Source organism: Rhinolophus hipposideros (genome assembly GCF_964194185.1).
Source record: "Rhinolophus hipposideros genome assembly, chromosome: 13".
NCBI classification, from domain to species: domain Eukaryota; kingdom Metazoa; phylum Chordata; class Mammalia; order Chiroptera; family Rhinolophidae; genus Rhinolophus; species Rhinolophus hipposideros.
Genome location: NC_138059.1, coordinates 35,672,650 through 35,688,309, shown reverse-complemented (window position 1 = coordinate 35,688,309; position 15,660 = coordinate 35,672,650). Strand labels below are relative to the sequence as shown.

At 41.1% G+C, this 15,660-nt stretch overlaps 1 protein-coding gene across 2 annotated transcripts in view; it reads left to right on the top strand.

Moving 5' to 3' along the window:
* The first annotated feature begins 902 nt into the window (after positions 1-902).
* Positions 903-15,660, top strand: part of SDC2 (syndecan 2) — a 140,683-nt gene continuing 125,925 nt past the window's right edge. The window contains exons 1-2 of one of the 2 annotated variants that reach the window (XM_081070515.1): positions 903-994; positions 1,190-1,588. In XM_081070515.1, coding sequence (XP_080926641.1) covers positions 1,529-1,588 — 60 coding nt within the window. In that variant the 5' untranslated portion in view covers positions 903-994; positions 1,190-1,528. The other variant, XM_081070514.1, reaches the window with a different exon arrangement.

Genomic DNA, 15,660 nt, shown 5'->3' with positions numbered 1-15,660 from the left:
TTCCATAAGTCAGAGAGAAACATAGTGTTAGAAACTGGAAGGAATTAGGCATTTGCCATGCTCTGTAGTATACCATAGACAAAGAATTGAAAAAAAAATCATACCAAAATATTTCAGATCAATTACTTTCATTTGGAAATACACGCTCATTATTATCTTCAAACTAGAAATTACTTTATCCTCTTTTCTTTGAAGTTCTCTAAAATCTGTTATTATTCAGGGTCTCCATCCAATTTCTCATCAAATTGCCCTATTTGTAGCTTCCAAACGTTAACACCTCTATGTTGAAATGAAGCCTATAAAATGCCTTAGGGGCTTAAACTGTGTGTGAGGCAGAAATGGTATTTAAGCCTTTAATTAAATTATGAGTTTTGAAAGTGTTGCATTTTGAGTTTATAGGGGTCTTCCTCCAAATCTCTCTCTCTCTCTTTCTCTATGGCCGGGTTAGGGAGGGTGGGAAATACTCTTAATGCATATGTTTTGCCTTTTTTGTCTTCTCTTTTAAAATACAGCTTTCATGAATTGGAGATTTGTGAACACTGCTTGAAGGCATCTGTAAACTTTGTGTTTTTCCAACTCTCAAAGCAGTTTCTTTCCAGCAGTCTAATTCTGACAGGCAGAAAAGCTAAATACGTCTCTCGTTTCGCCCATCTTTCTCCGAAAAAAAAAGTGAAAAGAAAATAGAGAAGAAAAGAGCACAGAGGAGAGAGGAAAAGCGGGGAGAGAAGAGGGAAAAGAAGGGAGAAAAAGAAGGAGCAGTGGACTACTGAATGAGGACGAGCAGACCCAGAGCAGCCGTGGCGCCCCGCCGCCGGCGCCCACTGGTCCCCGGAGCTGCCAATCGTGGTGTAATCCCGTAGGAATTTCTCCCGGGTTTAGCTGGGAGTCACCCTGCCGCCTCTTCCCCAGACGCCCGGAGGAGCCAGGAGCAGCCAGCTCCGGAGGGAGGGAGGGTGGCAAAGAGGGAGGGAACGCGAGGAGAGGAGGAGAGGAGGTGAGGAGGAGGACCAGGGAGGGAGGCGGCGGCAGGGAAGGAGGAGCGCAGCGGCTGAGCCACTAGCTGCACTCTGCCGCGCTTCTCTCCACATACTCGGGGAGCTCCTGCCGCGCTCAGCGCGCCTCCACGCTCTGCCCCCAAACTGGAGTCGCAGCTACATTCCAAGCCATTAAATTTTTTCCTCAAAATCAGACGCTGAGCCGCGACACGGAGGAGTCCGCGGGGGAGTAAAACAACAGCAGAGCAAGAAGAGATCCAGAGAGCAGCCTCCCCAGGGCAACAACTCGGAGTCAAGAGTGCAGAAACCAACAAGTGAGAAGGCGCCGCGTTCTCGGGGCGCAGCGGAGGACTCGGGAGCAGTCACAGGAGGAGGCAGCGAGTGCCTCCGAGGCCGCAGCGGGAGCCCTCGAGCCCGAGCCGAGGTCGCCGCGGCTGGTCTGCTCCAAGTCTCTGCGCGGGCTGCGCCGTGCACTGGGCAAGAAGCTTCATTTCTTCAAGCGGCGGCTGGGAGCAGCGGGTCCTCAGGGGAATATGTGGCGCGCTTGGATCCTGCTTACCTTGGGCTTGGTGGCCTGTGTATCGGCGGAGTCGGTGAGTAGGCCAGGCGAGGGTCGCGCGCGCCGTTTAGGGTTCTCGAGGCCGAGTGGAGTCCGCAGCGCCCGGGGGAATCGGGGAGCGCCACCTGGGGGCTCCCACACGCGGCGCTCGTCGCCCGGGGACCTACTGGGACAAACGCGCTCGCTCCTTTATCCGTTTCCACTTTCCCTTCCCGCAGAAAAGCGCCGCTCGCTGGAGTTGCCCCGAGATCCCTGGGGATGAGGGCGCAAGAATCGCAGTTTTGTCAAACCGCAGAGGCCCCGAAGTCACTCCCAGCTTCTTCGCCTTGGGAGGGTCTTGCTGCCTTGCCCGGGAAGGTCTGAGGGGAAAGGGTGGCCGAGATGGGAGCCCGCGTAGGGCTCGCGGGGGAAGAGGTCCCCTCCACGCACTCCCCGAGACCCAGGGTGACCTGTAAACTTTGATGTCCTTCCCCCTCACGCTGTGTCCCCACGACAGCTTTCCTACTCGATTGAATGCAATCGAGGGAGATGGGGCCCTGATTTAAGAAACCCGCGTGTCGGGAGAGGAAAGTTTGCAAAAGTTCTTTTGTTTGATGTTCCCGGTGGCTGGGGCGAGAGAGCAGACACTACGTGGAATCGTTGCCCGCCGAGGTGCAGTCCACGGTCCCGCGGGGGAGGAGCGGAATGGCCGGGAAATGCTGGGGTGCCGGCCGCTAGAATCCCGGTCTTGCGGCGATCCCCTGCTCCTTGAGGGGCGGAGAACGGCCGGCGCGGACGCTTAGGGGCAGGAGGACATTTTAATACGGATTACACTGGCGTGCAGCACACAGGGCGAGGCGGGGTGCGTGTGACTCCGGGTCGCCTGACAGCTCGGGGACCGAGGCTTCCAGTCCGCCATGCTCGCTGTCGCAGGCCCTGGCTGGGATGCACCCCAGGCTGAGAGGACTCTTTTCCCGCCGGGGCAGGCTGCGGGTACTTGGTTTCCAGCAGTGGGAATTTGGTTTCTCCTTCTTTGGGTGGGTTTCGGGGGCTGGAGCTTGTTTCCCTATGTCGCCCAAAGAGCGCCCTCTAATGGGAACTGCCTCCTGGACTTCCCCTGGTCTGTGAAGGCTCCTACTTGGGAGCCCAGAGCTTTGTCTAGCTAGGTGGAAGCCTAAGCACCCCCAATTCCGTCTGCAGCCTCAGTGCCGTCTGGCGCCTGGGTTAGGGAGTGCAGCTGTTTCTGTTCCTTGTAGTTATCCATATTTCTTCCCTTTGCCACCTAATACCTTATCCGTTTCTGATAAACTGAAATATTTCTTCGAAGACAAATAATGTCATCTTTAGGGGTGGTTTTGTGAGTTTTCCCCTTCCCTATGGAGTGTTACTTCCCCCTTCTCCCTTTTTTTGAGTTGAGGCAATTTAGCATTGGGAAACCTCTTTGGCACTGAGCAGCAGATGGACATTTTTCATCAGCGTGGGAGCCTCTGTGTGGGCTAGCAGGTCTCCAAACGTTACAGGAGATTGGAGAGCACATAGACTTAGATGAGTATTTGGGTGCTCTGGCAGTAAAACAGAACTCTGAGCCTTATCAGTATTATTTCTCTTTGGCAAATGATCTTTAATCCGTTGGGATTGGTAATCTCCCAGCCAGTTATGAACTTTGGCTTTTGTACACAAAAAGGGAGATATTCTGTTTATTTCAGAAAATCCTAAATGCTCATCATCTTGTTGCAAAACAGGGCAAAGGGAGAATTCCATCTAAAGGTTTTCAAGAGAAGCCTGCCTGAAAAGCTGTACAGAATTAAGGAGGTCCTTTTTTGCTGAGACTTGTTCAGGATTTGCTAGGGAATGTTACTCTTTGGGGATTCTAGAAAAAGACTGTATCTTCTGCCTCTTTGGATTGTTGCATAAATGGGACAGTAGTGCTCCTTAAGGAAGCTTTTTGGTTGAACTATATGTGTCCTTCCCAGTGGCACCTTTCTCTGTGTCTTTGGGGTTCTAATACTTCTCACTTCCAACCAGAACTGGATGCTTTACAAATGAGCAGCTTTGCTTAGCAGATACTGTTTCCAGTAATTGGAATATCATCCAAAAGTGTGATTAGATATTTTTAAAATGTCAACTTAGAGACTCTAGCAGAGTCTTTGTTAGGCAATGAGTCAGTGGTTCTCAATACAAGCTGTTTTAAAGTCCAGGATGGCAAATAGTCCATATAAATTACTTTTCAGTTTTTATGTTTCATGTGTAGCAGCATAAATGTATGCAAAGTTGAAAGACATAATTTTTAAACATTAAGTCATTATAGCATGTTATTTCCAGTACTTTGCATTTTAATTTGAAAACTGCTTACTGTTTCCTGGGAGTAAGAAGTAGTGATGGAATGAGCTTAAAGTCTTTCTTTAAAAGGAAGAAAGGAAAAACATTTGCAGTTAGTGAATTATTTAGTTTAAACTAAGCTCAAGGGGGAAAAAAAATAAAAGGTTCTCAGGAGCCAAGGCTCAAGGCTGTCTGAAGAGGAACTGGTGGCCCTTCCTGTATGGACGCTAGAGACAGCAGGGATAGCCTGTTCAGTGTGATGCATTCATACTTTCCACCGGCAGGTTAGGACTTTCACTGTGGGAACACCATGCGAGGGGAAAGACTGAGTGTAGCGGTAGTGATATGCTGCTGTTTCTCTGTTTTTACGTGACTGTTTAGCTTTAGGAATAATATATTGCAGGCTGCTACAAGTGCATAATTTGAACTGGAAATATGTTTAAGAAAAGGAAGCGTTTGAACTAGTGGAATTTATACACATGTTTAGATGTGTGTAAATTAAAAGAAACTGTCAAGTCATTTGGACCCATGCATTACCTCTCAGTGTATTATGAAAGGAAGGCTTTGGAAAGTTTGCATTGGAAGGAAAAATAAAATTGAAACCATATAACCTTTTGCAGTTCTCTAAAAAAATATATTTTGGCTGTTCAAGTTATGAAACAAATTACTTTTGCAAGGGAATTTTGTAGAAACAAGGGCTCTTTCTCTGTTAGTTGGATATTAGCAGTAGGTAGATGTTATTTAAGAAGGAAAGATCTTATAAGATCAGACTTGCAGAAGACGGTTGTCCCAGGAGGAATTTGAGTATGCCCTCCAACTATTACTTTTGGGACCTGGTATAGTTTTGATGGTGCTCGCCTTTCGAAAGACTGTAACATGATTACTCAAATGGTGCCTTAAATAATCATTCTTTTGGAAGAGATTTCAAAGGATTATCTAGCTTTTGTCCTGGGTGGAACTAGTTTTCACTTTTCCCAAATCCCCCAGAGACCTGACTGGCCACCTGCAGGTGTCCTGAGGTCTCCTCAGGTTGTCAAGACCCCTGAGGCTGACCCAGCCACACAGAGCCTGGCCATCTCTGTCATTTAACTTTATAGGGAGTCTGGTCAAGCCACTGTGCTGTTGGCATGTCAGCTGGCAGTGATCCAATAGTTCATGTGAGGAATTTCATCTGAGTTTAGATTCTCATGAGACTGTCCTTCCTCCATATCCAAAAATCAAACTAAAAGATCTCACCCATCATTTCCTTCTTCTCAAAATAGAAGACTTACCATTCATGCCACTGTCAACAGTACATTCCAGTATCTCAAAAATCACCTACGTCTTCAATGGATCAGAAGTCAAGATAAAGTTTTAAAGAAAAGCAAGAAGTAATGAAGAAAGAAAGAGCCTTTGCTGAAAAAAAGCTACTCTTATTTAACTTTTTCAGTCAACTGTGCCAGTACCATCTCTTAATTCTAGTCCTTTGGATTTGAATGTTGAAGACGTTCTTGACTCATTTGTCTTTGTTGACTTCCAAATCCACCTATGTGTTGTTCATTCCACAAATATTTATTCAGCATCTACTGAGTGCTCAGGATGAAGCAGTGAGCAAGCCAGCCAAGCCCCTCTGTCTTTTGGGAGCTCACATTCTAGTGATCCAGGTAGCTTTCCCATTCTATTTTTTCTTTCTTGGGGCCTGGCCAGGTCATGCCTCCATGCCAACAGCCTTGTAGTTGCCCTTCCTTGCCCAGATGCTCACCTGCTGTTTGATTTATCCTGTCTTGCTTTGATTGTGTTGCCCATGCTCCACTGATTCCGTGTTTTGTTATCATGGTGTGGAGTCTCAATATCTCTGCTAGATTTATAAGATGCTCCATAGTATTGCTCCTTCTTGCTTCTTCCCCCTTGATCGCTCTGTCATGTTTCTGGGCCTTGGCCCACCAGTCTCACTGTCAAGAACACTCCTAGGACATCACCTCCTCAGTGTTTCTCCTTCCAAATTTGAGTCAAATTTGTTGACTCAAATCCAAGCTCCAAATCGCCTTATGTGACTGATGCAGCCCTTGTTTTTATCTTTCTGTAAATAGGTAGACTGATCAACAGAATTACTGTAAGTATATAAAAATACAAATTTCAGGGCCTCCTTTTAGATCTACATAATCAGAAACCTGAAAGGGGGCAGAGCTGTCGTATTTTTATGAAGCATCTCAGATGATTCTAATGAATCATTCACATATGGGAATCACACACATACTTTACCCCTGATTCCATGCAATTTTGTTTAAGGCCCAAGGCTTCCAGCAGTAAGAAGCTCTGTGACCTTGGGGGCTAGGATTGAGCGCAAAGGGCTTGGGAGGTGGACAAATCTGGGTTCAGGTGCTGATACTTTGCCACTTACTTAGTATCATAGGACTTGGACATGCTAAACTCCGAGTCACTGAAAAAGCTACATACGATCAAATATATGGTGATGGAAGGAGAATTGACTCTGGGTAGTGAACACACAAGGGGATTTGTAGATGATGTAATACAGAATTGTACACCTGAAATCTATGTAACTTTACTAACAATTGTCATCCCAATAAACTTTAATTAAAAAAAAAAAGGTACACATGAGTTTGTGTATAAATTGGACCTAAGAATGCCTTTATAACACAACTGTTGTGAACATAAAATGAGGGGGCATAGAAATGGTGCTTGAGGCACAGAGATACTACTAAGTGTTTTTTGTTTTTTTTCTTCCTTTGTCAGCCTCTGTTTTCTTGGCTATGAAACTATAGAGCCATTTAAGGTTTTCTTAAGTCCTCTCAGCACTCTGACATTCTAGAGATGTTGGTGCCTTCTGAGGGGAAGGCCCTTGTTTCCACACCTTTGACCCCTGAGGTAAACACCTGTTGATGCTATGTGTTTCAGTGCAGGTGCCCATGTTGGCCAGGGCAGTCAGGGTTGGTCGCTCCTGCTGCATCTCGGTTTCCCTCTGGTCCCTGAAGGCAATGTGGTCTAGGGTCAACTGATTCCAGCAGCTGGGAGAGTGGACCTGGACTGGTTTGCCAGTTTTGATTCTCCAGACCTCAGTTTCATAAACACTGCAGTGTTGGTGTGAAGAATAAACAAGCCATTGATGTCAAGTCCTGCATATCGTCAGTGTACATTCATGCTTCCTTTGACTGGGTTCAGATTCCAACATGCAGGAAGGAGAGAGTTACATGTGCATTGCATGGCGGAGCGCCACTGGTCATCTAGAATGAGGTGGCAGGGGTGGTGAGGGAGTGTCGGGAAGCTGGGGGCCAAGAAAGGAAGTATTTTTTTTTAAGGGTAGACATGCATGAAATTTCTCCTTTTAGCAATTTGAGCTTCGGATTTTACTATTAAAAATCTCCACTAGGTTTTGACAAGTATGTTTCTAGGGAAACATTAGCTTTAGCAACAAGGCTAGAGGGGTGACTGCCTATGAATAGGAAAGAACACTGTTGAAATAGAATTGTGAATGTCTGTTTTTCTTGAGTATCTCAAAGAATTGATAGGACTAGAAGAAGGGGAGAAGTCTGAAAATCTTTGGAGATTTCCTATTTAAATTTCATATTAGCAGAGTGAGACCCACCAGTATGCAGTTGGTGATGTAAGAGCCACGTTGTGGTCTTGGACTCAAAACTATAGAAAAATTTATTGAAGACAAAGGTGTTTTCATATTTCTTTCCTGTGCTGTTGAACAGGTATTTTTCTGTGAAAAATACCACAAAGATGCAGTAAATGTGCCCTTTACAAAGCATTTGGATATTTCTTTTCTTATGGTGATATAGGTATGTTAAATACAAACAGTGCTGACATTTAAAGAGTAGAAGCAAATAATAGAATTTAGTCTCATGATAAGAATGACACATAGAACAAGATATCCAAGGAATGTGATTTTTTTTCGCGTTCTTACCAAAAATGAGTAAAAGTTAAATATGTATTTTTGTGTGATTTATTATTAAATGTAAAGACCATAAAAATAAATGTGCAATATACTAGAGGAACTTTCTGTCTTTAACGTTTATTTTTTTCTGTAATGCTGCAGGGTGTGATTAGAGAAATGTTATGGTTAACCTAATCAATAAGTAATTGTTAAGCTCCTGTCAAATACTTACTATTTTATTATTGAAGCAAGGAATTTATTCACATTACAGAAAAGTGATTTCTAATAGCTGATGGTTATCAGTTAACTTGAACTGAGTATCCGTGTGTACTAGGATTCTATACATCACTGAACGTTCATGATCTAATGTCTAGCATTTTCCCATATACGAGGTATGATCGAGAAATATGGTGAATGTTTAAATAAAACAATGTGTTACAGTAAAAGACACATTGCCATTAATCCCTCTCAAAACACTCCCCCCCCCCTTCGAACACACTTCTCCCATTGTTCTTGCCACCTTCTGAAGCTGTTCTGGAAGTCCTCTTTCATGAGTGTCTTTAGTTGCACTGTTGTGGCTGCCTTGATGTCCTGAATCGATTCAAAATGTTTTCCTTTCATAGTCATTTTGACTTTGTGGAAGAGCCAGAAGTCACACAATGCCAGATCTAATGAATAAACTGGATGAGGACACATCGTAACATTTTTATTTGACCTAAATTGCCATACTAGAAGAAGCAGTGTGTGACACAGAGCCTTTCCATTGTGATCACAAAATCTGGTGAATGCTGCTCCTGAATGCCATCCATCAGAAGGACAAACATCTTCAATATGGGAAGTGGAGCTTCAAACCTTAGTAACAGTGTGTGACAAGTTTCAACTTGTTTGGTGCAGTCAGTTGGGTGTGAGCTACAGTTGAGAGAAGGTGTGTTTTAAAGTGTGCCGTAAATCATCCTCCATCATGACAATGCTCCGTTTCACACATCATTTCTGGTATGTGGCAATTTCTGTCAAATAAAAACATTATGGTGTGTCCTCATCCATCTTATTCACCGAATCTGGCATTGTGCGACTTCTGGCTCTTCTCCAAAGTCAAAATAATTCAGGATATTGAGACAGCCACTACAGTGCAACTAAAGACACTCATGAAAGAGGACTTCCAGAACTGCTTCAGAAAGTGGCAAGAACGAATGCGATGAATGTGTTCGAATCGAGGGGGAATATTTTAAGGGGGACTAATGGCAATGTGTCTTTTACTGTAATAAATTTTCTCAGTTTTCTCATCTGTAAAATGGAATATCCTAAAATAGGTTCTTAGGATTATGTGAGACAAAATAGGTAGGAACTTCTGACACAGAAGCTCTGTGTTACATGTATGTTGTTGTTATTCTAATTCCTGGATTTCTGCCTCCCTAAAGAGTGGGGGATTGGCACACTAAATGGACTCCTCTGATTAGCTCCAGTCCAGAAGGTGGCCTAAGATCTGCATGATCCAGCCTGATTTTTCATACTGGGGCTCTCTTCTCTGACTTGGGGTAGCCTAGCTCTGTGTTGAGACGTTGGGCTTTTCTCTAAATGTGGATATGAGAATATGCCATTGATTAATTCTGTCTCATGAATGGTTCCTTACAGGGGCTGGGTGAATCTGTAAGTGTTAAGATATGAATAGCCCACCTTTCCAGTAATTTTACCTCTACAAATCTATCCACAGGAAATAATTATAGCCGGGTAAATATATTTGTTGAAGCATTACTTACATTAGTTAAAAAGTGGAAGCAGCCTGAGTGTATACTAATAGAGGGATGGTTAAATAAAAAATTCTAATTTATACATTAAATATTATACAGCCATTAAAATGTGTTTGAAGAATGTTTATAACTTGGAAACTTTGCGATAGACAAAGAAGTAGGATATAAAATTATAGTAAACCCTTTGGTTATAGTAAATAAATTACACACACACACACACACACACACACACACAGAGGGTGCCCAAAAAATGTATACACATTTCAAGAAAGGAAAAAAACTATATTAAAATTATGCTGATGGTAACCACTTTGAACACCTCTTGTAATTGCAGAAGTCAAATGTGACTTGCATTGATCTTTTGTTGTCGGTATACATTGAGTATTAAAATTTTAATAAAGTTTTCCCCTTAAAATGGGAATACTTTTGGGCACCCTTTGTATATATATGCTATATATATACAAAAACCTGTACATGTGATAAAAGTGGATAGCACTAAATACACACATACATACACACAAACAAATAGATATAAAACCAGGGAAATCTGAATAAGATTGGTGGATTGTATTAATGTCAATATCCTTGTGATATTAACTATAATTTTATAAATGATTACCATTGGGGGAAATTGGGTAAAGGGCACAAGAGATTCTCTGTATTATTTCTTACAGCTTCATGTGAATCTACAATTATCTCAGCAAAAATTTCAATTAAAAAGTAGCACCAGACATAGATGGTTTTACATGTAAATTCTCCTGGTCCTTCAAGGAAGAGACACTAAATGAATTTTTGTTCCAGAGCTTAGAGAAGGACAGAAGGCTGTTCTTTTTCATTTCACGGAGTTAGCATTACTCTATGTTCAAACCAGACAAGGAGAGCACAAAGAAACTAATCTGCAGGTCAGTTTCACTTAGGATCACAGATGCCAAAATTTTGAATAGAATATTATCAAACTAAATTCAGCAGCTTATTAAGAGACTAATGATGAGCCCAATTAGGGTTTTTCTAAGGAATGGGTCAACAGTATCAGAAAAGCAATGCAGCTACTAAGTTTAAGGGAGACAATAATAGCGTCATTTCAACAGATGCAGAAAAGCATCTGGTAAAAGTTTATCTAGCTGTTAATACGTATAACGGTCTCTAATTTCTGGTTAACTGAAGGTTTACTATATTAGGGTTGGTACATCTGTGCTGATGGCTCAACTCACTTGACTTGTTTAGGAACCAGAAGGCCACTGTTTACTGAGTTGTTAGGCAACAGTCTCTAGTTACATGGGTGACAGGTGTGTGACGTGCAGTAAAGTATGGGTCACAATGTATACAGATTTTAATTTATATGAAGTTGTGTTCCAGCATTGCCAAGGTTCAGTTGTGTGCACTCCCAAATTAAGATAACACAGGAGATGATCTTGCAGGCTTTGGAATCATGTGTATTGAGGTTCAATTTCTGGTATTAGCACCGAAAAGCCATGTGACCTTGGGGAAGTTTATCATCTCTGAGTTTGTTTTTTCAGTGTTAAACTGGGAGTTATAATACTATGCTTTTTGGTTATTTTGAAGATTAGCCTCAATAATAACTCAGAACTTCTAACCCAAAACCTGACCCATAGTAGGTGTTATAAACACGTGTTTCTCTTCTAGCTTTAAGTTGTGATTCTGGAATATATTATGTATGCATAAATATGTATGCATATGTTTCCAGTTCTTACTTGCATTCTGACCCTTCACATCAAAGGACATATATTTTCACAAATTTATGACCAATTTATTTTTACCAGGCAAAGTGTGATGCTGAATTAACCTTTTTCTTTCCTCCGTCATCCAAGTTTCAACATCAGAAAAGCAATGCAGTTATTCACAGTTTAAGGGAGCTAAATTACATTCAGCGAAAACTCAGAATAAACTTGTATACAAGTTGGAAATTTAGTTAAGACTTGAGACTCTAACGTATTACTTGGGATTGTAATTTTAAAATGCTTAAATAAGGTCAAATTGGAATCTTACATTGTAAACACTGGTTTATCTCTTAAGTTTACTAATGATTTGAAATCTTAACTTTATTTTTGTTCCACTTCTGAACTCATTTAGATTAAGAGTGGTATTTTATTTGATTACATTAGATGTGATTAGATTTGGTGATTGCCCTGATTAGTTAGTAAATGAAGCTTTATGTTTGCTAAGTCAGTCAGTTAATAGTTAACTCATGTTACTACACACTTTCCAAGGGTATAGCTCTTTGTTGGTCTTGCAGGTTAAAAAGAAACTATGATATGATGCCGACTATTTAGGGTGATGCCGACTTTCAAGCAACCATTATCTATCTTTTGATTATTTAGGGTAATTGAAGATATGGGTTGGGCCCATATTTAACGCGTTATATGTAAAATATGCATCAGTTTGTTTTTGTCTGCATCTAGTTAGACATATCTAGCAATCAAAACTGCCAAAGAACTTTAACTGAGAAGGATAAGAAGAACCTCTTGTAGAAGAGAAGTCATTGCTTTCCTAGAAAAACAAAAACAAAACCTTCCCTGAAGTGGCAAAGTGTTGGAAAAAAATCAGAATTCTATTTGATGACTCCAAGACACTTGATTTTCCTATTTTTCTCTACCTCCTCTCCAAGGAAAGACTTCTGAGTGTTCAAATGTATAAAAGATACAATGAGCAAGAAATTGTTTAGAACTTGAATAATATATTGATTTTATATCAGGGGAGAAAGAAACCTTACATGTCATAGTTTGATTCTCTATACTCCATAAGCTTTGGGCTCTTAGAGGTGAGAGCTGGACCTTATATTATGTGTTAAGATCAAATACTCTTAGCTAATGAATGAGAGGTATAAAAGTGTATAAATAAAAGAGGTATAAAAGGGATGGTTCTCATTATATTCTTTTGAATTCTGCTTTTTCAATATGTAATAAAGGTTTGAGAGCTGGAATTGACTTTTACAAGGAAACATATCTGGAGAGATTTAAGTGATTTGTCCAAGAGCGCATAGTTAGTGGTAGAGGTATAGGTTGGGCCTTGACTATCTGACTTGTAAGTATTTTTTTCTTACCATTCAACATTTCCTTCTGGTTCCTTCTTCTCCCTCATTCCCCACATTAATGATTAGCACCGAATAAACTTACTTTGGGCACATGTTTGATCAATAAATGAAATACCAAATGGAGCATACACTATATGTTACATACTCTGCATCATTGTGGTTAATGTGTTTTGTGCAAAATGAATAACTTAAGGTGATGTTTAGAAAATTCCTCAGTTTTGCTCCAGCTAACTCTTTTCTTTGTGAACCTTTTTGGCTGATTAGGGGAGGAGAGCTGAGAGCACTGGGATTTGGAAGACCCCAAGAGGTCAAGGACTGAAATAAAGTTGATTTGTAAATCTTGGGAAGATTCTGTGGATGTGTAGGCAGAAAAGGAGATAAAAGCTCCCTGGAGATAAGAGTCAAAACCAGAAGCAAAATCCTCATGAATTAATATCACATTTAATTGGGGGTAAATAGCTGCTATTGTAGGTTAAGGGAAGAAGAGCATTCCTTGGATTTTTATACTAAAGATACGTGAATGCCTTTCAGGAAGAGAGTCTGAGGTACTAATGACTCAGGTAAAAGCACTTTTTCACTTAGTTCTTTTCTGCCAGTGTTGGAGGTAGGTTCATCTTTTCTCCCAACATTTTGTTTTTTTATTGAATGCTGCTTTTGTATTAATATACTTGAGTCATAGTTTTTCAGAAAATGAGTCTTTGAGATCATATTTTTAAGAAATGAATTTATTAAAAGCCAATAACATTAAAAATTACTACTACTCTGATCTGCTTTACTTTGAATTATGACAGGTACTTTCCATTCATTGTCTCCTAACTGTCCTATAACTGCTAGACAGTACTACTTGACAAGGCTGCTTGTGACCCAGCAGATGTTAGATCCTCAGCTTTTGTAGCTTTAAATAGTCCTGACATGATACTATAATCTTTCAAGAGAGCCGTGAAAGTGTTTAAACGTATAACCACTTTTTAATGCAGTCTAAATGGGTGCAGCCCTGAGTAGTGAAGTGCAGCCCTTATTTGCATTGGTTGGCCTGATAGGTCACTATATTCTGATTTCTTTAAAACATTTAGCATATTACTTGATTGCTCCTCTCCACAAGTAGAATTAATGGGAATCTCTTTAAATCCCAGCTCTGCTGGTATCTGTATGACTTTGGGCAGGTTACTCAGTCTGTGCCTCAATTTTCTCATCTGTAAAAAGGAGCTGTCACAGTAGCCACAATAGAGATGCTGTGGATTAATGAGTTACTGCATGACAAGGATTTAGAAGAGTGCCCTGTGAGGAGTCAGCCCCAGCCTCAGTGTTAACACTTATTACAATGGATGGCTCATTAGATGTGCTGATTAAAGAAGAAAGGACCGTTTTTGAGGTTTTGAACCTGAGACTGAGAAGAATGGCGGTGCCACTGACCAGATAGGAAAGACAGAAGGATAAGCTGCATTTTTTCCTCTTTCTTTTCTTTTAGTGTCTGTTGTGTTTTGGTGGAAAGAGGAGTCATTTTAGCCTCTCTAGCTCTTAGATCTCATCTGGATAGTGAAGGGCATGTTCTAAATTGGTGGTTGTCAACCCTTTCTGCACTTTAAATTCACTGAGGGAGCTTCTAAAAGCTATCTATGCCTGACCCCACCTGGGACCAATTAAGTCAGAATCTATGTGGCTGCAGCCCAGCTGTCTGTTTGTAAAAGCACCCTAGGTGATTCTATTTTCGAGAAGGTTTGAGAACCACTGCTCTAGATGCATTTCTTGGTCTCCTCCAGCTTAGGAGGAAAGTCTAGCAGGTCATATTTTGTCATCTTAAACCATTTTTTCTACTGCTTACGACTACCATATGCAGTGCAGTGGCTCACTGGACTGATCTGCTCTTCATCCTCTGCACTGAGCAAAATTGGGAAATGCTTGCTCCTTTCCAGCTTCTTTTCTCCCCTTCTCTTCAACATCTTTTTGTGCTGGCTCATACTTTTCTGGTAGTTATGTTGGTAGATTATGATACACTTGAGAACTCTTAGACAAGAGAATGTATGTATATGTATAAGTTAAGTTTATCTGAGGATGTCTTTTAAAAAAAATTGAAATAGTTCCTTTTCCAAAGGAAAACTTTCCTTAGTGGAACAAAAGATACTTGTCTTCTTGGCCTAGTTGCAGAAAAGCATGTTTGGTCAGCTTATTAGATTTGCCCGAGCGCATGTCTTGAACAGAGATTATGTGTTTTACTGAGTGGAAATGTATTCTAGGACTTTTTGGATAATGTATAGGCCTTACACACGTCCTTTAATGATGGCCCTCTTATTGTAACTGTACTTCAGCTATTTGGACCTGGTTCAAGTCAAATTAATTCCATGAACTATACTGTTTTTGGTTGAAGTAGGGAAGAGAGTGCTTTAGGCTGTCCTGTGAATAAAGCATCTGAGTTGTCTTTAGTTCTTGCTTCAGTAAAAAAACAGCAGCCCATTATCTAATCTATTCATGGTTTACTTTGTTCAGATATCTCATTTGGGAGCATGTTTGCCCTCACTCAACTCTGAAACACAATTTTCCATCGCTTGAATAAAAGGCGCTATCTTTAATTGACTCAGAAAAAAAACACCTCATTTAAAAATTCTAGAGTTCTTAAAGCCTTTACAAATTGCTCTGCCTGATAACATTAAAATGCTGACCCTTTAGAAACTGCCACTCAATATGTATCTGTCCTACAATAGAGTTGGAAGAAGGATTATTCTGAGCAAGCTGTTAAAATGAGCCATTTGCTATGATTCATAGGCTTTTAATCCCAATAATTCTATAATATCTAGAATAAAATTCAACATTACTGTTTATAATTTTGGCAATGATAAGGATAAATGTGTGTTTACAAAGTATTGAGCATGCACGTACACTAATCTTAGTGGAAATGTGAATTCTACTCTTTCCTCTCAGTATACTCTGACTGCTAGATGTTCCAGAGCATCGATATGGTACAATTTGCAGATAGAAGTGTTTGTTCTCAATAGAAATTGAGGTCTGTTACCAGAGTCATTAACTCGAGTATTAGTCTGTGGTTCTCAAAGTGTGGACAGATCAGCAGCATGTGCATCAGCTGGGAATTTTCTATAAATGCAGATTTCTGGGCCTCCAGACCAATAAAATCAGAA